The 17,170-nt window shown below is 43.4% G+C and overlaps 1 protein-coding gene across 5 annotated transcripts in view; it reads right to left on the bottom strand.

Moving 5' to 3' along the window:
* acot7 (acyl-CoA thioesterase 7) overlaps positions 1-17,170 on the bottom strand; it is a 260,402-nt gene that overhangs the window by 230,283 nt on the left and 12,949 nt on the right. For 3 of the 5 annotated variants that reach the window (XM_078238517.1, XM_078238514.1, XM_078238513.1), the window contains one exon: positions 3,683-3,800. In XM_078238517.1, coding sequence (XP_078094643.1) covers positions 3,683-3,796 — 114 coding nt within the window. In that variant the 5' untranslated portion in view covers positions 3,797-3,800. Of the gene's footprint in view, positions 1-3,682; positions 3,801-15,281; positions 15,467-17,170 lie in introns of those variants that run through there. The other 2 variants (XM_078238516.1, XM_078238515.1) reach the window with 2 other exon arrangements.

Here is a 17,170-nt window from a genome sequence, read left to right as displayed (position 1 = left end):
TGGGTTAAATTCCATTTTCCAATGTTCTGCCCATCTAAGCAGCCCATCTATGGCATCCTGTAATCTAAGGGGCTATCCTCCTCGCTATTTACCACACCCTCAATTTTTGTGTCAAAATCCTCATTGAAGTCTAGGTGGACTACATCAACTACACTGCCTTAATCACACACCTGGTTACCTCCTTGAAAAATTCAATCAAGTTTGTTAGACATGACCTCCTGCTGCCAAAGCCATGCTGAATAACTTTGATTAATCCTTGTATCTCCAAGTGCAGATTAATTCTGTCCCTCAGAATTTTTTCAAATAATTTCCTAGCACTGATATAAGACTCACTGGCCTGCAATTACCTTCTATCAGAGAGAAGGATGAAGCCAATAATTATGGAATAGGGTTTTGAGTGGGTTCGGAAAACAACAGCTTCACTCAGGGGAGGTGTTGGCCTAGTGGTATTATCGCTAGATTATTAATCCAGAAATTTAGCTAATGTTCTGGGGACCCGAGTTTGAATCCCGCCACGGTAGATGGCGGAATTCAAATTCAATAAAAAATATCTGGATTTAAGAATCTACTGATGACCATGAAACCATTGTCAATTGTCTGGAAATCTGGTCCACTAATGTCCTTTAGGGAAGGAAATCTGCTGTCCTTACCCGGTCTGGCCTACATGTGACTCCAGAGTCACTGCAATGTGACTGACTCTCAACCGCCCTCTGAAATGGCCTAGCAATCCACTCAGTCAAGGGCAACTAGGGATGGGCAATAAATGCTGGCCAGCCAGTGATGCCCATGCCCCACGAATTAATTTTAAAAAAAGTCTTCCCACTATTTAATAGGAAGAAATTTCTGCTCATCCAGCACTAGAAATCAAATATCAGTCTGATAATTTCGCAACAGGGAGGTGGTGCTGGGTATCATCTGCAAGAAAACTATTGCTGCACTTTGCAATGTTGTTGACTGTCAAGAGGAGATGGTTAGATTCTGTCTTGTTGGAGATGGCCACTGTCTGGAACAAATGTTACTTGCCATTTATCAAACCAAGCCCAAATGTCATCCAGGTCTGGCTGCAGTCGGACATGAACCGCTTCATTATTTGAGGGATTTCCAATGAATCTGAAAACAATGCAATCATCATCAAACTGTCCTACTTCTGAACTTACAATGAAGGAGAAGTCATTGGTCAAGCAGCTGAAGATAGTTGGTCCTAGGATGGTGCTCGGAAGATCTCATGCAGCAATATCCTGGGGCTGTGACAATTTGCCTCATATAAAATATAAACTGTGGTCAGAGAGAGGAACGATTACTACAATAGTATGATAACAACAATAATGGCAATATTAGCTGCAAGAGCAATTGTGACTGAGTCAAGCATGCTAGGATTGTTGGTGAAGTTATAATCAAACACAGATGCATGCTGTAAAGTTGCTACAAGCTGTGACCTGGCTTGTGGGCTGTGACCTGACACTTCCTGTATTGACCAAATAAGGATAGTTGTTTGAACTAAGCTCGACACAGCAGAGCCACAGCCATATATGGGTTGAGGCCATGTGACCTACATGCAATTTAAACTAAGCATTATGGAATTGTCTGTGAGTAACTCCACTAGCCTGGTAAAATAATGTGATCGGTTTCTGGTTACACCATTGGCTGAGTCCAGAGTACTTTCTGGAAGGTTGGGACAGTTTGGGGATAAAAGAGATGTTTCAGTCTTTTGTCTTCAGCGATAACTCAGAGATCAACCATCACAAGGGTGCCCTGAAGGAACATCTTCAGAGAAGGACCCCGAGAGTGGAATCTACATCAGGAACCGACTTGGCCATTTCATTCTAAACCAGGTAGTATCTGTTTTCAGTTAAAGGACTAGAATTAATGTTCAGTGAAAGAGTTAAAAGTGTTGCAACTGTTGTGAGTTTGAGCTTGGTACCTAAAATGTTAAATAAATGGAAGTTGTTTAAGAGAATCTGAGTCTGTCCTTTGGTTTTGTCACACTAAACCAGTGCCTGGAAAGAGTTTAAGTTAGTAGCCGAATAACAAAAACCAGAAGTCTATAACATCACCATAAATAAAAACCATTAAAGCAATATCAATTTAATAGTTTAGAAAGTTCATGGCAAAGTACAACTTACTCTAAAGAGCTGACAGGATCGTGCTGGATTAAATTGTGGTTCCCAAACATGCTTATTTGCTATCTCCCCTTTCCAGAATTCCTCTTCAGAAACAAGACAGAATAGAACTGATTCTTGCGGGCCTCTGCCTCACAACCAGATGCTCAGTGACACAGACTTTGTCACACTTGCTTCCTTCCAAGGCATTTTAAAAACCTGAAAACCAGAAGAAGTATTGATAGGTCCATCACAGCAGCTAGGTTCAGTGAGTGGCAGTCACGTTTCTGATACAGAAGGTTGGATGTTGAAGATCCACATGGAGGACTGGAACACAGTATCTATGGTGACAAGTCATCGTCCAGTACTCAAGGACTGCTGCTATCCTTACACAAAGCATTAAACTGAGAACTTGGGTGCATGCTCTGAGTGTCAGATGAAAGTTAAAGTTCCCATTGTTTCAAGAAGAGCAAAGAGGTCTTCAACTACCCAGACAACATTTTGCACTCAACCAGTACCACCACAAATAGATTAGCTAGTCATTCATCTCATTGCAGTTTCTGACACAATGCTATACACAAAATGGCTTGTATTTATTTACAAATCAACATTTACTATACAAATTAACTGAGTTGACACCTTACTGAGAGGCACGCTAAGGGTACAATGCAAATACAAGCTTGTTCTTACAATACCTCTCATTACCTCAATCTATCCATTTGTTGGGAACACGAACAATAGAGAGAGGAGATTAAATCACTTTACCAGGCTGCAGCTACTGCTCCCAACAAATAAACTTCACTTTAAAATCATTTGGCTGTTTTACCTCCTGGTGCAAGGTCAAAGGTAGGAACTGTTGAAACCAACGGATCTCAGCACAGAAATAAAAGTATAATGCAATCTGTTCGCTCATTATGAACTATACAGCATCCATCCTTTTGCATCTTCTATAAACCCAAGCTCTCGTACTTGACAGGAATCAATATCTGGCAGCATCGCATTTAGCGGAAAGACAGGTATTTCAACCCAAGCATTCTCAACTAAATTATCATAGAAATCATAGAAACCCTACAGTACAGAAAGAGGCCATTCAGCCCATCGAGTCTGCACCGACCACAATCCCACCCAGGCCCTACCCCCATATCCCTCCATATTTTACCCACTAATCCCTCTAACCTACGCATCTCAGGACACTAAGGGGCAATTTTAGCATGGCCAATCAACCTAACCCGCACATCTTTGGACTGTGGGAGGAAACCGGAGCACCCGGAGGAAACCCACGCAGACACGAGGAGAATGTGCAAACTCCACACAGACAGTGACCCAAGCCGGGAATTGAACCCAGGTCCCTGGAGCTGTGAAGCAGTAGTGCTAACCACTGTGCTACCGTGCCGCCCTACTGTGCTACCGTGCCGCCCTCTTATGGGATCTTTCCTCACTCCGTTTTCCCCACATACATGCCAATGGTGAGTCAGTGTTCAAGGAGTCACCACCAGCTTGTCTGCACTTATCAAAATAAATCAATGTCAACAAAGCTCTGGATGTCTGGTAGTTTACATATTATATGATTTATCAAAACTCACCTCATTCTGCCTGTTGCAGTGCCTGGTACTAATGATGACTCCAGCCTCTTCTATCATTTTCAATATTGTACCTCCATGGACATTGCCTGCGATGTTGGCATCATCGGGACGCATGATCCTGCAATTGTTAAGAAAAAAGAGGTGTCACGCCTCTCGAGATAAGAACAGCTGAGGCATAAAGTCAGAACTTTACAAAACATGCTGAAAATACAGAGTAGGCCAGGACTCCACACAAACAGCAAATATGAGGCAGCATTTAACATATATTATTTCTAACCTAGGATACTGCACTCACTGCTGGTGGTGCGATCTTTGCTACACCAGAGAGGCCAAGTTTTGATTAGGCGAGTCTTCTTATTTGCTGGAGCAAAATTGTTCAGGTTCCCAATTGCTATGTTTGCTGATGCCACAAAGATTGATAGGAAAGTGAGCTGTGTAGAGGATATAAGAAGTTTGCAAAGGGGTTTGGACAAGTTAAATGAGTGGGCAGAAAATTGATAAATGGAGTAAAAGTGAGAAAATGTTAACGTGTCCACTTTGGTAGGAAGAATAGAAAAACAGTATATTATTTAAATAGAGAGAGATTACAGAACTCTGAGGTACAGAGGGATCTGGGTGTCCTGGTACATGAATCACAAAATGTTAATGTACAGGTACAGCAAGTGATTAGAAAGGCAAATGGGATGTTGTCATTTATTACAGCACAACTGTAACATTAAAGTGGGGGTGTTTTGATACAGTTGTACATGGCATTGGTGAGCCCACATCTAGAGTACTATGCACAGTTTTGGTGTCCTTACTTAAAAAATGATATAAATGCATTAGAAACAGTTCTTGAATGTTCACTCAATGAGACATGGGATGGGGATTATTTTGACAAAAGTTTGGACAGGCCAGGCCTATAGCCATTGGAATTTAGCAGATAGAGTGAGAGGTGCGTGCGGGGACTTGACAAGGTGGATACTGAGCCGATGTTTCTCCTCAAGGAGCTGAATGGCTCACTCCGGCTCCTAATTTGTATGTTCTTACATATGTTAATAATTCCAGCTGACTTTTCATTCAAGGATCACACTCAGGAATGCTACCACATTCCACACCAGAGACTGTACCTGCAATTTCCCAAAGAATGAGCTCTTAATTTCTACAATGCCACTTGGCCCATCGAGTCCATGCTAACTCTTTGAAAGATCCATCCAATTAATTCTATTCTCTTTTGCCATTGCCCTGCAATTTCTTCATTCATTATAAGAGAAAACCAAACAGGAGCAATGATTCTGTTTAGTCAAATCTTAAATGGGCTATTTCACTTGTTACAGAAAGGTTGGAAAGCCTGAAAAACAGAAGGAGCAGAATTGTATCTAGGTTTAACCATATCCCACAGCTGGTCAGGCCATAGATGGACACCCAGAAAGGAGAAACAGTAAGACTGCTGCTGAAAGCTGTAAGAAGGGGAAGGGCTTACACATAGACCATTGGCTGCATTGTGTGCAATGCTTTTGATAGACCTGCTTTGTGTCATCTTGTGGCACAGTGAGCAGCAGCCCTGCTCCCGAGTCAGAAGGTTCATTTTCAAGCCCCACTCCAGGACTTGATGGCCACAAAGGTGTGTTTTCATAATGTGACCAAACGGGTTGCATATCTTTCCAACGCACGGCAGTGGCAGGGGTTAAGAGCCGGTGGGTTTCTTTGTCAGCCTTGTGATGGAAAGAAATTGGAGCCTTTACCATCACTATCCATAACTCCAAGTTACAACTGTCTGTAAAAGGAGCCAGTTGGCTCAGGTAGCTGGATGGCTGAGATGGACCAGATTGGTGCCAACAGCACAGGGTCCAATCCTGGTTTCGACATGGGGTGGATTTAGGACGTTCCTCCTTGCCCAACTCATGGTGGAGATGATGTTACTGTGCCTTTGGGCAAACAGCTCAAGAATAAAAAGAAGAGGACAACTTGATTTCTTGAGCTCTTATCTGTTACCCAGCCATTCCATTACAACCCATCTATAGCAATGACACATGGAACATTCATTGGTTCGCAGCATTGCTGAACATGGGGCTCAAGTGAAAGGTCAACTGAGATGTGGACCCGAGAAAGACTTGAACCAGTAACTGTACCAGAAAATGAGGGACTTACAATGCAGCATTTCAACTGAAAAGATTTGATCCTTTTTGCATTTTTACTGTCAGTGATCAAAGACACGGGAAGGACAAAGCCACTTCCTGTGGCAAATTTATACTATGATGTGGAGATGCTGGACTGGGGTAAACACAGTAAGAAGTCTCACAACACCGGGTTAAAGTCCAACAGGTTTATTTGGTAGCAAAGGCCACGAGCTTTCAGAGCGCTGCCCCTTCATCAGGTGAAGGGGCAGCGCTCCGAAAGCTAGTGGCTTTTGCTACCAAATAAACCTGTTGGACTTTAAGCTGGTGTTGCGAGACTTCTTACTAAATTTATACTAGACATTACAAAAGAAGTCTGTTTCTTCAAAATCCTTGTGAAAGAAAAAAACAACTTACATTTCTATGACACATTTCATGTCCTCAGGTTGGATAATCTCAGTTATTCCTTCATGTCCTATGAGTTTCCCTGAGCCTTTCCATTCCCTTTGCCTCCACCCTTTCTCATAATAAAGCAGGCCACCTAAACTAAATTCAATTTCCTTTTCACAATGCTCTCCTAATTCTTTCTGAAACCTCAGCCTTGATGACAGCTTTTCTGTCTACATGGAAGGCACTGAAGTGAATAGAAAAAAGGAGGTAGCAGGACGAGCATCTCATAGCACTGAAGGCAACTTTGAATTCCTATCACACACGAACTGGTACAGGCTAAAAATGATAATGGTGTTGAAACAGATACTATTCTGAACATAAACTGGGCTGAGTGAACAGGAATCAATCACTCCAGCAGCTCAAGTTTAAAGTTTTATTTATTAGTGTCACAAGTAGGCTTTCACAGTATCTTCACTGCAATGAAGTTACTGTGAAAATCCCCTCGTCGCCACACTGTGGCGCCTGTTCGGGTACACTGAGGGAGAATTTAGCATGGCCAATGCAACTAACCAGCACGTCTTTCGGACTGTGGGAGGAAACCGGAGCACCCGGAGGAAACCCACGCAGATACAGGGAAAATGTGCCGACGCCACGCAGACAGTAACCCAAGCGAGGAATCGAATCGGGTCCCTGGTGCGGTGAGGCAGCTGTGTGAAGTACTGTGCCACCGTGCTGCCAAGTGATGGGACCACAAATCTCTCCAAACACCACTCAAAAATTAAAACTCTTGCCTTTGGTGGCTCTTTTTCCCACCACGCTACATACCGTCCCACTGCCTCCCACCTGAAAGAGAAGCAGAAAAAGATGAAAGACAGAAAAACAAAACAAAATTAGAGAGCAAGATATAAACAAAAATAAAAGAGATGGAAGTGGAACAGCAGAAACAACACTGACAACTATGAAACAGACCATAAGAAAGAGAGACAAAAGAAGGTCATTCGGCCCATCAAGCTTGCTCTGCTATAAAAGGGTTAATAATCACACAAGTTTAAAAATCTGGCAAGCTGCAAGCTGCTAAACTCAGTCATACAGGAAATCTATGAGAAAACCACAGGTCTTGATTCACTCAGACCCAGCTAAGCTTCAAGGACCATAAAATTCCTAGTTACAAGGGATGTCTCAGTCACACAGCATACGCACAATTGAATTATGTACAGCTGCAGCTTGCTAAGTGTCAATTCTAACAGGAGACAATAGGACAGGGCAGTTGATATACCACTGGTTAGAAAGATAACTTCGTGATTGTGTTGAAACAAATACGCACTTGGTGATATTATAATTAGGTGGACATGCACAAGTTGCAATTGGACAACTGGCGGCACAGTGATTAGACCATAAGACATAGGAGCAGAATTAGGCCACTCGGCCCATCGAGTCTGCTCCGCCATTCAATCGTGGCTGATTTTTTTCTCATCCCCATTCTCCTGCCTTTTCCCCATAACCCCTGATCTCCTTATCAATCAATCTTACCGATCTATCTCTGTCTTAAAGACACTCAATGACCTGGCCTCCACAGCCTTCTGCGGCAAAGAGTTCCACAGATTCACCACTCTCTGGCTGAAGAAATTCCTCCTCATCTCTGTTTTAAAGGATCGTCCCTTTAGCCTGAGATTGTGCCCTCTTGTTCTAGTTTTTCCTACTAGTGGCCTCGCAGTATCCTGTAAGTTTCAATAAGATTCCCCCCTCATCCTTCGAAAGTCCAACAAGTACAGACCCAGAGTCATCAACCGTCCCTCATACGACAAGCTCTTCATTCCAGGGATCATTCTTGTGAACCTCCTCTGGACCCTTTCCAAAGCCAGCACATCCTTCCTTAGATATGGGGTCCAAAACTGCTCACAATACTCCAAATGGGGTCTGACCAGAGCCTTATACAGCCTCAAAAGTACATCCCTGCTCTTGTATTCTCGCCCTCTCGACATGAATGCTAACATTGCATTTGCCTTCCTAACTGCTGACTGAACCTGCACGTTAACCTTAAGAGAATCTTGAACAATTATTCCCAAGTCTCTTTGTGTTTCTGATTTTCTAAACATTTTCCCATTTGGAAAATAGTCTATGAACAAAGAACAAAGAACAGTACAGCACAGGAAACAGGCCCTTCGGCCCTCCAAGCCTGTGCCGCTCCTTGGTCCAACTAGACCAATCGTTTGTATCCCTCCATTCCCAGGCTGCTCATGTGACTATCCAGGTAAGTCTTAAACGATGTCAGCGTGCCTGCCTCCACCACCCTACTTGGCAGCGCATTCCAGGCCCCCACCACCCTCTGTGTAAAAAACGTCCCTCTGATGTCTGAGTTATACTTCGCACCTCTCAGCTTGAGCCCGTGACCCCTCGTGATCGTCACCTCCGACCTGGGAAAAAGCTTCCCACTGTTCACCCTATCTATACCCCTCATAATCTTGTATACCTCTATTAGATCTCCTCTCATTCTCCGTCTTTCCAAGGAGAACAACCCCAGTCTACCCAATCTCTCCTCATAGCTAAGACCCTCCATACCAGGCAACATCCTGGTAAACCTTCTCTGCACTCTCTCCAATGCCTCCACGTCCTTCTACCAGAAGGACGTGGAGGCATTGGAGAGAGTGCAGAGAACTGGACGCAGTACTCCAAATGTGGCCTAACCAGCGTTCTATACAGCTGCAACATCAGACTCCAGCTTTTATACTCTATACCCCGTCCTATAAAGGCAAGCATACCATATGCCTTCTTCACCACCTTCTCCACCTGTGTTGCCACCTTCAAGGATTTGTGGACTTGCACACCTAGGTCCCTCTGTGTTTCTATACTCCTGATGACTCTGCCATTTATTGTATAACTCCTCCCTACATTATTTCTTCCAAAATGCATCACTTCGCATTTATCCGGATTAAATTCCATCTGCCACCTCTCCGCCCAATTTTCCAGCCTATCTATATCCTGCTGTATTGCCCGACAATGCTCTTCGCTATCCGCAATTCCAGCCATCTTCGTGTCATCCGCAAACTTGCTGATTACACCAGTTACACCTTCTTCCAAATCATTTATATATATCACAAATAGCAGAGGTCCCAGTACAGAGCCCTGCGGAACACCACTGGTCACAGACCTCCAGCCGGAAAAAGACCCTTCGACCACTACCCTCTGTCTCCTATGGCCAAGCCAGTTCTCCACCCATCGAGCCACTTCTCCTTGTATCCCATGAGCCTTAACCTTCTTAACCAACCTGCCATGTGGGACTTTGTCAAATGCCTTACTGAAATCCATATAGACGACATCCACGGCCCTTCCTTCATCAACCGTTTTTGTCACTTCCTCAAAAAACTCCACCAAATTTGTAAGGCACGACCTCCCTCTTACAAAACCATGCTGTCTGTCACTAATGAGATTGTTCCGTTCTAAATGCACATACATCCTGTCTCTAAGAATCCTCTCCAACAACTTCCCTACCACGGACGTCAAGCTCACCGGCCTATAATTTCCTGGGTTATCCCTGCTACCCTACTTAAACAACGGGACCACATTCGCTATCCTCCAATCCTCAGGGACCTCACCCGTGTCCAAAGAAGCGACAAAGATTTCCGTCAGAGGCCCAGCAATTTCCTCTCTCGTCTCCCTGAGCAGTCGAGGATAGATGCCATCAGGCCCTGGGGCTTTGTCAGTTTTAATGTTCCCTAAAAAACCTAACACTTCCTCTCTCGTAATGGAGATTTTCTCTAACGGGTCAACACCTCCCTCCGAGACACTCCCGGTTAACACGCCCCTCTCCTTCGTGAATACCGATGCAAAGTATTCATTTAGGATCTCCCCTATTCCCTTGGGTTCTAACCATAATTCCCCTCCTTTGTCCCTGAGAGGTCCGATTTTCTCCCTGACAACTCTTTTGTTCCTAACGTATGAATAGAATGCCTTAGGATTCTCCTTAATCCTGCCTGCCAAGAACATCTCGTGACCTCTTTTTGCCCTTCTAACTCCCCGTTTGAGATCTTTCCTACTCTCTCTGTATTCCTCCAGAGCTCCATCTGTTTTCAGTTGCCTGGACTTAACGTACGCCTCCCTTTTCATTTTAATCAGATCCTCAATTTCCCTGGTTATCCACGGCTCTCGAATCCTACCTTTCCTATCTTTCCTTTTTACAGGCACATGCCTATCCTGCAGCCTTATCAATAGTTCCTTAAAAGACTCCCACATGCCAGACGCGGACTTACCCTCAAACATCCTCTCCCAATCAACATCCACCAATTCCTGCCTAATCCGGCTATGCCTCCATTCCTCCTTCCAAAGTGCATAACCTCACACTTTTCCACATTGTATTCCATCTGCCACTTCTTTGCCCACTCTCCTAACCTCTCCAAGTCCTTCTGCAGACCCCCCCCCCCCCCCCCCCGCCGCTTCCTCAAAACTACCTGTCCCTCTACATATATTTGTATCACTGTTGCCCCCAGTGTCAGGGACCAGGCTTCAATTCAAGCCTCGGGTCTGCATGGGCTTCCTCCTGGTACTCCGGTTTCCTCCCACACTCCAAACATATGCAGGTTAGGTTGATTGGCCATGCTAAATTGCCCCTTAGTGTCAGGGAGACTAGCTGGGATAAATACGTGGGGTTACAGGGATAGGGCCTGAGTGGGATTGCTGGTGGTGCAGCCTCAAGGGGCCAAATGGCCTCCTTTTCCCTTCTCCTCTATGTACTCTAGGAACAGTATGCTTTGTCTGTATCACGCTCAAGGAACAATATTTTTTATTGCATCCGAATACATGTGCCAAAAAAAATCAAATCAAAATGATTCTATGAACTATTCCCATATGTTATACATTATGTAATCCCAATTGTTAATTGTGTGAGAATATAGATAACTCCTATTATAAATCTACATCTTTGATCGGTATATGCTAATTTCTTGTAACTGGATCTTAACGATAAATGTCTGTATAAGTCCTGGCACTCCTTGGTGAACCACTAGTTGGAGCACTGGGACCAGCCCATACTATAGTTTGTAATAAAGGCCCTGACTGAAATTCCAAGTGCCTTCGTCTGGTTTTCTTGAGAGTGAGAGAGTAAGGTATACACTATAGCCGAGTAGCTGTATTTTTCTCCCTAACAAAGACCATGCCTAATCTAACTGTGGCCACTTTCATGTCTGTCCCCATAATCCTTCATCCCTCAATCAAAAACTTGTCTAATTCAGAATGGAATATATTCAATAACCACGCCTCAACTGATTGCTGGGGAGAGAATTCCAAAGGACCCTGTGAGAGAAGAAACTCCTCCTCATCTCCATCTTCAATGGGAAACTCCCACTTATTTTTAAACTGAGCTATATCTAGATTCAGAAACATCCTCCCAGCCTCTATCTACCCTGTCAAGCTCCCTCAGAGTCTTAAGTTTCATTAAGAGCATCTCATATTCTTCTAAACTCCAATGAGTATAGGCCCAACCTGCTCAACCTTTCCTCATAAGACAAACGTCTCATCCCAGGAATCAGCCGAGTAAACCTTCTCCGAACTGTTTCCAACGCAAGAATATATCTCCTTAAGCAGGAAAAAGCATAGTATCCCAGGTGTGCTCTCGCTAATGCCCGCACAGTTGTAACGTCAATGCAAAACCAGAAAAGGTCCAACAGCAATCCATCAACTCTCACTCAACCATGTTTAAAACACTAGCAACAACAAATAAACCAAGCCAAAGAAAAGATTAAATTAATCGCGTCCTTGGGGATCATCAGAAAGTACAATATTTATGGGGTTCTCAAATACTACAGACTAGGAGTTGGGTATGTATACCTTTGAATTTGAGTATAACTTGAATATAAAATTAAGTAAAAACATAAGCAAATTGATTGGGAAAGAAAAGTTGCTGAGTATGCGGGGTAAATATCTACTTAAAAACAACAAGCTCAGACTGAACAGACAGGAACCTAAATTGATTAATATTAAAAAAGTAATAATTAGTAGCATTACAGTCATGATGTAATTATTATGTAACCATTTAATTAACTATAAATAAACTAATCAAAAGAGAATAAAAAGAAAGGAAGCACCTCATAGAATTCCTACAGTGTAGGAGGCCACCATTCGGCCCATTGAGTCTCCACCGACCACAATCCCACCCAGGCCCTATCCCCATAATCCCATGCATTATTCTAGCTAATCCCCCTGACACTAAGGGGCAAGTTAGCATGGCCAATCCACCTAACCCGCACATCTTTGGACCGTGGGAGGAAACTGGAGCACCCGGAGGAAACACACACAGACACAGGGAGAATGTGCAAACTCCACACAGACAGTCACCCAAGCCGGGGATCAAACCTGGGTCCCTGGCGCTGTGAGGCAGGAGTGCTAACCACTGTGCCACCGTGCCGCTCCACCTCTACAAATGCTGCAGAAAAGAAAAGATTCACTCACATCATAGGGACATGTCTGCAACTAGCTTATTTGAGCTCAAGATCATAGAATTTGGAACTGCATTAGAAACAGTTCAACACATATGGAGCAAGGGTTCTGAAGCAAGAGTTTCAGAGGGTTACCACTTCCTGAGAGACAGGCAGCTGGAAATGATAGAGGAAGGCATGTTGACTATCCACAGGCGAGGAGAGACACAGGGCAGAGCAGGAACATCCAAAGCAAATTCGTCACTCCAACCAAATTTGAAGCACTGATTTCCTTTGCAGAGAATGAGGTTTCTAGTAATGACTATTAAATGGATCCAAGGGGACCAAAACTGAGATGGGAAGGAAATTGTCAATTCATTTAGGAATACAGTTGTAGTAAGAAAATAGATGCCTAAGGCATGGACACTAATTTGCAGTCCAGACCAAGAAAGACTAAAATAAAAGGACCACCACATTGGCCCGGCACCAGACACCACAAAGGCTCGCCCAGTCATGTCAACGCTGCAAAGTGCTCCTCACTAACATCCGGGAGGTTCTACCAGAAATTTGACCTGTCCCACAGATTGGTCAAGCAAGAGTCTCAGCCATACTCACAAAATCATGGTAAGTAGTCTCACAACACCAGGTTAAAGTCCAACAGGTTTATTTGATAGCACGAACTTTCAGAGCGCTGCTCCTTCATCAGGCACTCACCTGATGAAGGAGCAGCGCTCTGAAAGCTCGTGCTACCAAATAAACCTGTTGGATTTTAACCCTGGTGTTGTGAGACTACTTACTGTCCCTACTCCAGTCCAACGCCGGAAAATCCACATCATGGCTACCACAAAATCATGGTTTTCAGCCAACCTCTCAGACTCCTCCATCATCATCCTGAATGACCTGACCCAAAAGTAGGACAGTCACACCTGAGCTGATGTGCCACCAAAACATAAAGTCAGGAGGAAAAATGAGTACATAAAAAAGAGGAGCAGGAGTTGGCCATTTTGCCCCTCAAGCCTGTTCTGCCATTCAATAAGATCATGGCTGATCAGATTGTGGCCATAACTTCACTTTCCTGCCAATCCCAAAAACCTTGAGTTTAAAGTTAAAGTATATTTATTACTGTCACAAGTAAGTTTACATTAATACTGCAATGAAGTTACTGTGAAAATCCCCTAGTCACCACATTCTGGCGCCTGTTTGGGTAGACTGAGGGAGAATTTAGCAAGGCCAATGCACCCAACCAGAAAGTCTTTCGGACTGTGGGAGGAAACCGGAGCACCTGGAGGAAACCTACGCAGACACGGGGAGAACGTACAGACTCCACACAGACAGTGACCCAAGCTGGGAATCGAACTCAGGTCCCTGGCACTGTGAGGCAGCAGTGCTAACCACTGTGCCACCGTGCCATCCATAGACTCCCATGTAGATCAAAATATACCTAACTAAACCTTGAATATATTTAATGATCCAGCCTCCACTGCTCTCAAAAGGTAAAGAATTCCCAAAGATAACCCAAGAGAAGAAATTCTGTCTCATCTCCTTCTTAAATGGGAGACCCCTTATTTTGAAACTGTGCCCCTTGGTTCTAGTGTGGCTCTAGGAGTCTTCAACATTCACTTTGGATCCTATGAATTATCATGGCATTAAGTCAAACATAGGCAAAAGAACTCCTACCACATGCTGTCTGCCCTCAGTTGATGAATCAGGGCTCCTCTACATTGAAACACACTTGGAAGAAGTACCAGGGGTAGCCAGGACATAGAATGCATAGAATGTACTCCGGCAAGAGTGGCTCAGTAGGTTATTGGATTAGAAGCTCAGCTCAGCGTCAATCTAATTCAGTCTGAGACAGTGGCTAGGGAGGGGGCTGGAACCTGTGACACAGTTTGTATTGCCATCAAAGACAATGGCATTGTCATTCTGAATGGTTTTAATTAATTTAATTCCTCCACAGTTTAAGCAGACAGAGTTGCAGCTCATTCAGGAACGGATGTCAGACAAGCAATTTGACAGCACAGAGCCAATGGATGACCTGAGAGAGGTGGTGGTGAGTTTGAGCTGGGTGTGGGGCAGTGCACATGCAGAAGCTGACGTCATGTCTTCAGATGAATATCACCAGGGCAGGATGTAGATGAGAACCAGGATAAGTACAAGGATAGATCCAAGCACAGGGTGTGATAAGAGAAGCCACTACAGGAAATGAAGCGAGTCAAAGACTCACTCGATGGGCCGAATGGCCTAATTCTGCTCCTATATCTTATGAGCTTATGAAAGACAGCCAATATGGGACTCTGGATGGCACAAACACATACATACATATACATCGATCATCTACGAGTGAACTTAGTTTAGGATCAGTGCAGTTCCCTATATTATTATCATCACTGATACAACACCCTTATAATTTTTCAATCTATATGGAACACCATCACCAGGTTGGAAATATCTAATTGCAAATACTAGACAGGTAAGTGTTTTTAGTAAATCTGAATAAAGCAATATATCAATTTACTTTCATATTAATCCCTCACAGAGGGATGACTTAACTCAAGTCACATAAGAATAAAAAGGAGTGGCAACGTATGTTTCACTTTAAATGCAAAACGCAAACTTTTAAGCCACATGATACAAATCTTTCCCAACAACTTTCCTTTCAGAAATTTCTACTGAATATGAAAGTTCGAGTAGCCTTATTTACTGTACCTGATTACTGTTGTCATTGGAAGGCTGAGGTGTCACACTTGAGTACAGAACATAAAAGACTTGTCACGGTAATGTAGGGAATATCTGCTATTAGCTGCTTCAATCAGCAGCAGATTGCTGAATATAGTAAGCCTTGGTACTCCTGTCAGAAGCTTTAGCTTTCCGTTTGTGCTGCTTCTGGTGTCATTGTTGACGTCGCAAATTCCACAAAAACCACCCACAAGCTACTTGTAATTTTGTACATGGCTTGTGGTTGTTTTTAATGCAGACGTCATGAATCAGATTGTGACAGAACAAGCTGTTGCAATGTCAGGATAACGGAATTGCATGCAAATTAAAGATCAGTAATAGTAATGGCCATTTCAACATAAACTCACCAAAAATAAATTTAAAAATCACTCTACCTCCCCCTTTCCTGAGAGGAAAGAAATAGAATAGGTCTCAGTGTGTTTAAACTGCTATCTGACCTATTGTGCAAATTTCCTCATCTCCTTAGCTTGTTTTTTCGATGTGTTCATTGCTCTGACGTATGTCCCCGAGTCAGAATATTGGAATGAAAGCCACAAAAATGGTGAACTACTTTGATTCCAAACTCGAAAATGAGTTTGCCTTCCACCAAAAATGAGTTGTCTTCAGACAAAAGGCACAAAGTGTAAGACTACAATTAGTTTTCTACCCTTCTCCAATCAACCTCCCATTCATTGACTCTGTCTACACTTCCCTTTGCCTCGACAAAGCAGCCAGCATAATCAAGGACCGCATGCACCCCGGACATTCTCTCTTCCACCTTCTTCCTTCGGGAAAAAAGATACAAAAGTCTGAGGTCACAAACCAACCGACTCAAGAACAGCTTCTTCCCTGCTGCAGTCAGACTTTTGAATGGACCTACCTTGCATTAAGTTGATCTTTCTCTACACCCTAGCTATGACTGTAACACTACATTCTGCACTCTCTCGTTTCCTTCTCTATGATCGGTATGTTTTGTCTGTATCGCGCGCAAGAAACAAAACTTTTCACTGTACGTTAATACATGTGACAATAATAAATCAAATCAAAAACCAAAGGTGCCGTCTCGTGGCAAGGATTGGTTCCACTCACTGACAGCAATAGCCCTTTGACCTCACCCAAGTGGCCATCCTTCAGGTCAATGAGGGTTAGTGGGTATATGATTGAAGAACAGGCTTAGGATACAAGAAAGTTCCGATGATGAGCTGGCAGACAGCATTACAAGTGGTTCATTTCAAAAGTATTTCAATGGCTGTAAAGCAAGGTTTATTTTATAAGCACAGAGGCCCATTACCCTTCTTCTCAGAAAAGAAGGCAAGCCGAGTGAATTTTGGGATTGACAATGTCAATCTTCAGTTACTCGATACTTTATCACAAGTCTTTACAAGTGTTGTTACATGTTAGTATCAGCTCCTTTTGGCTGATAAACTCCAATGTCTAGCTGGTAATAAATCAAATTCTTCCAGATAGAGCTTTATTCCCAAGGACATAAAACTCCAATTCCATTATCATCTGCTCCCCTTTATACACTTTTGCGTGCACCAGGAAAACAAATTGACAAATTAACAAAACAAATAAGAGGATTGTTCCTTAAAAGAACACTGCAACTGATAACAAAATCTCAAAGGAAACTTGGCCCTGCCTGGGACTGTCCACGCCTGGTGGATGTGGTGAGCCATTTAAATCCCTATTAAATTTATGGCGTATCGTAATATCCCACCATCCAGGAGTAAAATCCTGGCCTTTCAAAACTTGAAATTAAAGTGTGTTTCTTGGGCTCAATAATGCATCCAGTCCTGGCGGTGGCCGCCAGTCACAGAAGGCCTCAATCATGCCAGTAAGTTTTTTAAAAAATTTTCATGGGATGTTGTCCTCACTGACTG

The sequence above is a fragment of the Mustelus asterias genome, chromosome 22, assembly GCF_964213995.1.
Source record: "Mustelus asterias chromosome 22, sMusAst1.hap1.1, whole genome shotgun sequence".
In the NCBI taxonomy this organism is placed as follows: domain Eukaryota; kingdom Metazoa; phylum Chordata; class Chondrichthyes; order Carcharhiniformes; family Triakidae; genus Mustelus; species Mustelus asterias.
This window is presented reverse-complemented; position numbering and strand designations above follow the sequence as displayed.